Below are 9,376 nucleotides of genomic sequence, written 5' to 3'. Positions count from 1 at the left end.
TACGGTATAAGCAACGACGAAACTTACGTACAAAAAAGTCAAAACGTCAAAAGACGATATCCTAACTAATAAAATACCCAATTAAGGGCTTTGAAACTGGAAACCATCTGCACTTCCAAAATCAGTGCTCGGTTTGGCTAATCTTACCTTGTCATCGTTGACCCAGATACTGGCATTGCATGTTAAACTAAGAGCCGATGGATCCTTCTTTGCTCTTCTCGCTCGACACATCCATAATGAGCAGTTTTGGAGTTTTAGGTTCTTAGCAAAGAGGTACATGTATCCTTCATAGATTATTATGTATCTCTTTCCCCTTTTCGTTGTACCGAACTCCATTGTTACGCGCCCCGTATAGTTTGCACCGCCTAAATCTCATATCCATTATCAACTTTTTGTATAATAAATCAAATTTCAACTTTTAGCCTCAGGGACAAGTCCATGTTTGATTTTAATGTGGCACTTAAATATTTATGTTGGTTAAACAATAGCCATACAATTTGTAGAGGAATAATTTTTTTAATAGTATTTATGAGGCAAGAATTCATACGTACAATCCTATGAACCTTTTTAAATGGAATGGACCTATATCAAAGCAGTAGAGATTTTAGGTCACTTTAATAGCATCCATATCACTCAAAATCTGAAATTTAGTACTTATTTTATTGTAATCTCCGTATTAAACATGAGAACACTTGCTAAAGATACCATGAATGAAAATTTATTTAAAAAAAAAACAGAAAAAAGTAAAAAGACAAGACATGTTCACAAGTAGACGGATGCTGCTAAACGCTGGTATCGGTCTATCAGCAAAACTGTCACCTGACATTTCTTAAACCTATTTACCCAGTTTTATTGTACCAATTCACAATCAAGGTTTTTTTCATTTGGAAACCTTTTAGCACGTACAAATAATATTGCAATAGGAATATAAAACTCTAAATAAAATTTTAACAATTATTATTTGTTAATAGCTGCAAGGTAAGTTTCCTAGTTCTCTAACCTTCGATGTCGTCCATTTAAAGGACATATAACGAAATAAGTATCTATGTATTGTCTTAAAAGAATCTCAAGTAAGTTATAATCATATTTGAACGTAAAATAAATAGATTCTTGAGAGTTTCCGTAAAACTAAAGAGAGAAGAACTGTAAAGTAACGAAAAAAGCAAAAAATGTTGATAAATATCGTGAAAAAAATTGATCTTGCTATAAATTAGATGGCTATTATTTAAATAATATACTGAAATTGTGAAGATCCATGACTCTTAGTGGGGTGCTTAAGAAGCTTCGGAGAAATAACACCAAAATCTACCCATTTATTATTATAACAATTTTTATGGGGAGATTTTGGTGTTATTTCTTCGAAGCTAAATAATATACGGTGGTGCATTAGAAACCATACATAGCTATTTCTGTAAATTAAAATAATTTTCAAAAAACGCTTTGGCACTTCAAATTGATCATGGAAGGTCTAAAATAAAACTTGCTCACTAATGTCTTTGTCTCGCATCGCTGACAGTGCAACCCTAAAAATCTTAAATGATGCATCGTTGGTAAGGTCGCCCATCTCTGAATTCGGATATGTAATTTTTTGGTTTAGTTGTTTCATTTCCAGTGCATTCGACGTTGCAAGTACAAGTTTTCTCTTTTTTATACCACTTGCAACTGCATAATTTTGACGCACGATCGCATTAGCTTCTATTAGATAGTGATCGGCCCGACATCCTTCCAATGACATAAACAACAGCGCGCCCTCAACTTACTTTTAAAATATTTCGAAAATATCAAATCTAAAAAATTATAGTCTCACCAAATTCAGAGAAGGAAAGCCTTTCCAATGATGTCCTATCTTCCTTGTTGCGCAATTACCAATGCTAAGGGTTTTGCTTTAGTACTAGGTATGCCATACAAAAATTAAAAATGAAGTATATAAGTACTTAATAATTACAAACATTTAAAAGAAAAAATCATCAATATCGACCTGTTCCTAAAACGTTTCAAGGTTTTTAAAAGCTTTACTGTTTTGATTATTAACAATCTCTTAAAAAATTGCCAGAATTTTTTCATGTATCTCTTCAAACTATAAAATAAATAAGAGTAAGAAAATCAAAAAGAAACTTTTAAGTTCATTCACTACCATAGTTGTAGCAAAGATAACGCAAAAAATAAGCAGTTAGTGTAATTTTACTCAGCCACCATTAATCAACAGCCATATGTGGTCAAAGAAACGTAAAACTGGTTCTAAGAAAACTGGAGACTTACGTTTTCTGAACACCACCACAACACTACCACCAGAAATAAAATTTTTTAAAATTAAAAAAAAAGTATACACAAAATCAAAACCCGTGCTCAGATAAATTTTAAAATACCACTCTGTCAAACGATCTAGAATGAAGATACTATACAGGCGTTAAAGTTCTAATTACTTGTGGACATACGTACTTAAACCTGATTTTTCGGACCTAATTACTTTTACCTTGTAATAAACCTTATTCATATTCCAGAAATAATAGAAAGGATGTCATTACGATATTTCTCTTATTGTTTCTTTATGAAGTGCAATTTGTGTTATGGGGGTCTTTTCAAATTTACCTTTAATTATAATATTATCTTAATTACTTATCCAAATTTAGTGCCATCTATGAAATGCATTGTTCTATTGTCATTTATACATACTCGTTTTGTCTAAAATAAATTTAATTCATTTCCTTTGTCACCCTTTTCAACTAAAGAAATAAAGAACAATTTTTTATGTGTCTTCATTAAGAAATCTTTATGTAAGGGAGCGTTAAAATTACCTTTTTCTATTTTCATCTTGATCTTATCATGTAAATATTCATAATTTTAGACTTTTCACTTTGTTTGTGTACGGTATTATATGTTGATTCTGTTTTAATATTAAGAGCGTCTCAAAAGTAGCGAATATTACACATAATATTGTAGATATACTATAACTGGGTATAACTATTTGGTATTTAATTACTCCACAAAAGACGTTTCAGTTACCTATTCTTATTTTCTGAAAACGAAAGCGCAGTAGATAAAAATTATGTGTTCTTAAATTACAGGATTTAACAATATCAGACTCTTCATACAACTAAAAAAAAAACCAGCGTGATTATATTTAAGAAATGGAAATACTTAAGAATCGCGATGTGTTGAAAATGAAAGACCAAATAACTATTATTTGAAACATTTTTCCATGAAGTAGATGTTTACCAAGATGTGCACTACTACATACATTCCGTAAAGGCAATGGTCTAGTAGCCTCTTAAAAATATTTAATTTTAATAAATCAAAGATTTACAGAATTATCCAGGTGTGAATTATTCGGGAGCGAATTTTTCGAGTGCGAATTTTTCCGAGTGCGAATTGTCCGGGTGCGAATTATCCAGGAGCGAAATGTCCAGGGTGCGAAATATCCGAGTGCGAATTATCCGGGAGCGAAATGTCCAGGGTGCGAAATATCCTGAGAGCGAAATGTCCGGGTGCGAATTATCCGGGCGCGAATTGTCCGCACACGCATATAGTTAGGGACAATTTTGATTATCATTTTAGACTTAACAGGCGGTTCATTGCTAAAACAAGCAACATTGACTTTATAAGCGATGTATTGTTTGAAGAAAATGTTGGGGAATTTGGAAATCAAAATATTCCTAAACTGAACATAGTGCCACCAGAAACACTTCTGCGACTACTTTCTGTGGGATACTGGAGCACGATATAAGGGTGGACAGGTTCCACGCCTACCTAGCCCTCAAATTTAGACCTTTGTACTACCTCCCTGACTATAGTTGTTTGACCCCTAAACTTCACTCAAACCACTCGACACGAGAGATGAACCTAAGGATGATGGATGCGGCTCTATGTGGTGTGCAGTCTCATCATCTGTGTGACATCGTCTACAAGATGGCAATTCTGCCATGCGGTGGATGTGTTTGTTTCATCTACATGTCTCCGAGAAAGTATACCCGCGAGTAACCTGAGATTCTTTCTTGATATCTTCTCTTGCATGGAATGTTTACAGTTAAGTTCCACAGAAGTGATGATAGCACTCCACCTTGGAGGCATCCTCTCACGACTGTGCGCCTTAGTATTTGCGTATTAAAAAAGTACCTATCTTTTATAGAGCTTGAGCGTAAATCGAAAGGGATGCTTCCGTTTACTTTTAAATTCTGAACGGCACCCTTATCAAAAAATATGTCTCACTAAAAAAATTTTGTCGTGAAAATATTGAGATTTAATCTATTCACTGTTGTATAATAAAGTACAAAAGTGCTCTTAGAATATATCTAGTCAGCAATTGCTATTACTCACTCCAAGAATATGTGGAGTCATAGATGTTATCTGTTGTACGTTATCTGTTGTATGTTATTTGAACTGAAATATCCCTACGCTTATTATAGATGTATTCATTTTTTGTTTGTTATACAATAGTTACTGACTTACCTTTACATTGTGGGAATGGCCACAAAAAAAAAGGTTTAATAAATGCTCTTAGAATCTATCTTGTCAGCAATTGCTATTACTCGCTCCAAGCATATGTGAAGTCATAGATGTTATCTGTTGTACGTTATCTGTTGTATGTTATTTAAACTGAAATATCCCTACGCTTATTATAGATGTAATCATTTTTTATTTGTTATACAATAGTTACTGACGTACCTTGACATTGTAGGAATGGCCACAAAAAAAAAAGATTTAATAAATCAGCTGTGTATGTATGTCATCAAATCACTGCATGCATTAACAGTCTTTCTTAGGGATTCTCATTGATGCGATTTACCAATTACATAACATGCAAATGTACGTAATGTAGAGTATAGATTTTTACTTATCCAGTTAGGATAACGATTTACTTTGACTATATATACAAGCACTATCTTGTTATGATGCATTCATTTTGTAGCAGCCTGCCAAAAGCGGTGCTACTTGTCTGTTGGTTACAACTTATTCCAGAGTACCATCACGTATCATCTCTTCAGTGCAATTTGGCAAGTGTTGATATTGTTCTTTATTATTATTGTAATATAGTACCTATCCCTTCTCGTCATTATTAATTAAATATTTTCTTTCTAAATGTTGACTTTACATATATATTTCCAGCTATAGCATGTAAAGCTTCGTTTAAAATAGGTGTAAGTAGGTTAATTTATTAGTCTTAATTTAACAGTAGATCGGGAGGTTTCTATAGTTTAATGTAAGGTAGAGTCATTTATTCCCTTGAAGGGTCGTTTATGATTTTTAGCCCTCTCAAGTAATTCATCAGTTCTTTCATGATCCAAACCCAAACCTAGTTTTGTGTGATGGACCAAACCGTTTATTGTAATATTCAATCTGTTGTACGGAATATGGAAAATATATAACAACATAAAGAAGAACAAATTATAATCATTCATGATGATTGTGCTTTGAGAAAGGTCACCGATGAGATCACTGAAACCTCGTAGATTGTATTGAAGTTACCACTCCCAAACTTAATTAGTAATCTTCATAGGTTCATTACACAATTTTTTTATACTTTTCACAGAAAGCGACGCTATGGTTCAAATCACTGGAAAATACAAGCTTCAGAAATGCGAAAATGCCTCCGAATTTACCAATGCCATAGGTAAGTGGGGAAATTTCCGTTTCTTATAACAAATCGTTCAAATCTCAGGCGTTCCGGCCCATGCCGACAAATTGTCAGATCCGGGACTAGAAGTGAATGTGACTTTAGACGGAAATGTATATATCTTTGATTATGGATTTACCAGATTTCGGGTCATGTTGGATGAGGAATGGACAGAACCTCTAATAGCATATCCAGTGACGCTGACGGTTAGTAGACCTATCTAGGAATATTGCGAGATAACTCTTTTCCAGAATACTGGGAAACTTGACGGAAACACTCTCACTGTGACTACGACTGCGGATGATGGTCGATATGGAACCAGGGTTTACGATTTTACCCCAAAGGGATTCGTGCAAGTAAGATCTTTGCCCCTAGACCGTTTAGGTGGTAAACACGTTTTCGATTTGCAGACTCTTACCGTTATGAATGTAACAGCTAAACGTCATTTTGCAAGAGTTAACTGAGAAGCTATTCCGGTTACTGCGTACGCTTTCGTGTCTGTTGTGTTCCTTTGGCAATATTTCAAATCTGTGCCCAATTCAATCACCCGCTGTACTAAAATTATAATATAATCTACCTATGTGAAAAATAAACTTGCTAGCTAACGCTTTTTTAATTAACACAGGACCAACCTATCGAAATATTTAAAAGTGTTCCTTACTGTGATTCATTTTTACTGCAAATAGTTTTTCACCAACCTGATCAAGGTGAGTGGAGCACTTCCTTCCTGGTGGTTGTAGACCCAAGATGCTTATTGCTTCAAACATATTCAGTGGTGAGGATCCCGATCTGGATCCCTTTTCTTGTGGAGGTTACTACTTTTTGTTGAGGATTTTTTGTCCACAAACTCTTGGCGCGGTTTCATTTGATAATATTTGTTAAATGATCTCGTCTTTGCCGTTTTTCATTATATGAATTTATGTCAGTTTTCGTTAAACTTGACAAGGGTAGTAAACGTTGGGCAATTGCAGTACATCAGTGCGAGGGGTCCCTCTTTACCCTTTTTCGCCCGTTGTCAGGTTTTCGAGGCCCAGATTCGTAACGTCCCTTTTTACTGGTTCAACCCTGAGGCTCCTTTTATGAGGATCAACCATCAACCTTTATTTGTCTGTATACCATAAATAGGTCACGTCAGTAAATATAGTAAATAATAAATTAGTACAATGCATATATAAAAGGAATAGATAGATAGATAGATAGATAGAACTTTATTGCTCTTGAAGTACAAAGTATACTTATAACACAGCTTATAGCAACTGAGTTAAGTTTTTGCTTATTATACCTAACAAAAAAAAAATAATAATTAGCTTCATTATAAATACTACAAAATAAATAGCAATTAGTTTTATTAATATGGTTATAAAATTTGAAAAAAGAAAATTTGATCATTCATTTAAAATAAAATAAAATAAAAACAGCTTAAGTTCATAAAACCAAAAATAAATTTAAAACCAATGATTTCTCTCACAACTATTCTACACGAGGACAAAAAAAAATAAAAACGCCCTATTATAAACTAAGCAGGCCTAAAAATAACAGTCTAAGGATAGACTTATACAATATCGTTCCTGATTGTATCAAACTTTACAATTTTTTTTTAATTTAAAAGAGTTGTTAAGGCGTACTTATTGAGCCATTCTTTTTATAACGTAACTGGGTATTTACATACGCCTAGGAAAACTTCAATAATTTTAATGATATTTATTTATTTCATTGTTTGTTTACATTTTCTTTTGTGTACGTGTGTAGTAGTATTCACTTCAGTCATTTTTACCTTTACTTGTTTATATTTTATCTCTGTTTTGTCTCTTTTTAACAAAAATTTTAAATTGTTTATAATCTATATCATTCTGTTTTAGCTACATGGTTTGACTAGCTTTTATTTATTTGATATTTTAAACTGTTTTTACTATTTTTTTTATGTATACATTTTACTAATTTATTATTTACTATATTTACTGTCGTGTCAAAACGGACAAATAAAGATTGATGGATCAGCCAAAAAACCGCAATTAGATCGTGAATATTTTAGGAAATAAAAAGCGGGTCCAAATCTCAAACAGGCAGCATCCACAGGGATTTAGTGGATAAGTGGAGGGAAATCTTGCGCTCTGGTCTTATCGATAAAGACCGCGAAGAATTGCTAAACAAGTATCGCGTACCCCAAAATTGTTGTCAGATTTCCACTCCAATTTTGCATGAGTTTTTAAAAGCGACTGTTGAAAAGAGTGTTGTGGAGAGCGATGCAAAATTTATTAATAAACAGAATCAATTTTCGGTTTGTTTATCCGCAATTGGACACTGCCTTACAAAGATTTTTTATAATTTATAATTTTGTAATTCTTGTTACTAAGAACATATGAATGGCCGGGTTTTCTGTGTCAGTAAATATTCCTTAAACCTCAAGCAACTTTGCAGATGAAAATGCGCAATCCAATTTTTGTATTTGTTAACATATTTAAATTAAATTAAAAATTTAAATTTTGTATGTACGCACCTCAAGTTTTTTGTTTGAAATTTTGACCACAGATGTTTCTAGTAAAGACGAGCATATTGCATATTTATATTTGATTTTGATCAAATGATATTCGACAGTACAAGGAAGCAGAATTGTATCGATAACATCTTTGTTAATTTCAAGGTAAACCTTGAACATGTTTCTGTAATAGATCATATACTCTCCGATCATAAAGGACAGGAGATAAAATTGCTAGGTTCAGATGTTACAAATAAAGAAAAAATTTACGCCAAATGTAGACCCTTTACCCAAAAGGGAAAATTTTTGTAGTACCAATGTTTGAGCAACACAAACTGGAACTTTTTAAAGGATTGTAGTAGTCCCAGCGAGGTTAGGTTTAATATATTTTTTAATATAATTCTACAAGAATTTGATAATTGTTTACCAGTCAAGTGTAAACATTTTAATAAAAATCAAAAATCAATTTCCTGGTTTAACTAGCATTTAAGTAGGATGAGGGAAAAACTCTCACTGATAAAAGATGTTTATAACGCATACAATACCAGTCCCCTACGTACACTTAGGAATAACTTTAGACAAACATATCGTACTGAACTAAGGAAAGCGAAAATGTGTGCAAATAAATCATTTATCAACAATGGCAAAAATTCTAGTAAGGCCATGTGGTCGATTATCGATTCTTCTAGAAACACTAATCGTCAGGAAAGTCTATCGAACCTAACACCTGAAGAGTTTAATACATATTTTAAAGAAATTCCAGCGAAAATCACCAACAGAATTAATTCTACTTCTTCTGCAACATTAAGCACGAGCTCATTTTATCGGATTAATAATCAGGCTCCCCACTTAAAATTTTTTTGCACGAAGTAAGCATCATTGAGGTAAGAGACGCCATTACGTCTTTATCTAATAGTAAATGTCGAGACATATATGATCTTTCTGCAGAAATTGTAAAATGTCTAAGGGATTTAATTGTATTACCACTAACAGTGTTAATTAATGAGTGTTTTAGGGAAGGGGCGTTCCCAAAGGCACTGAAACGGTCTATTTTACCTTTGTTTAAAAAGGGTGACAAAGAGGATGTTTCAAATTATAGGCCGATTTCAATACTTCCCATTTTTTCAAAAATTTTTGAAAAGATCTTAAAAAATCGCATACTGAATTATTTTGAGGTCAATAATATTTTTTATTTGTTACTCAGTTGTAAACGTTGATTAACAAGACAAAACGCAAACGGGTAAACGTCATGTTTAAACGCTACTGACTTGTAAAACTGACAGCAGACC

The 9,376-nt window shown here is 33.0% G+C and overlaps 1 protein-coding gene across 1 annotated transcript; it reads left to right on the top strand.

The window, feature by feature from the left end:
* The first annotated feature begins 4,871 nt into the window (after window positions 1–4,871).
* On the top strand, window positions 4,872–6,218 carry LOC116182070. The gene is made up of 5 exons (XM_031502569.1): window positions 4,872–4,991; window positions 5,528–5,608; window positions 5,657–5,817; window positions 5,863–5,967; window positions 6,022–6,218. Exons 2-5 carry the CDS (start codon window positions 5,539–5,541, stop codon window positions 6,073–6,075), a joined length of 390 nt encoding a protein of 129 aa, XP_031358429.1. The 5' UTR covers window positions 4,872–4,991; window positions 5,528–5,538; the 3' UTR covers window positions 6,076–6,218.
* The last annotated feature ends 3,158 nt before the right edge of the window (window positions 6,219–9,376 follow it).

This window comes from Photinus pyralis, unplaced genomic scaffold (assembly GCF_008802855.1).
Source record: "Photinus pyralis isolate 1611_PpyrPB1 unplaced genomic scaffold, Ppyr1.3 Ppyr1.4_unclustered_Scaffold337, whole genome shotgun sequence".
NCBI classification, from domain to species: domain Eukaryota; kingdom Metazoa; phylum Arthropoda; class Insecta; order Coleoptera; family Lampyridae; genus Photinus; species Photinus pyralis.
Note: the sequence above shows the minus strand (reverse complement) of the source record. Positions and strands in the feature narration are given on the sequence as shown.

Excerpts from the sequence above, each read along its gene's own strand:
- LOC116182070 (XM_031502569.1), top strand. The coding sequence starts at position 5,539 with ATGGTTCAAATCACTGGAAAATACAAGCTTCAGAAATGCGAAAATGCC. Across the intron at positions 5,609-5,656 it reads CGAATTTACCAATGCCATAG|GCGTTCCGGCCCATGCCGAC; the intron begins GTAAGTGGGGAA and ends TTCAAATCTCAG. Across the intron at positions 5,968-6,021 it reads CCCCAAAGGGATTCGTGCAA|ACTCTTACCGTTATGAATGT; the intron begins GTAAGATCTTTG and ends TTCGATTTGCAG.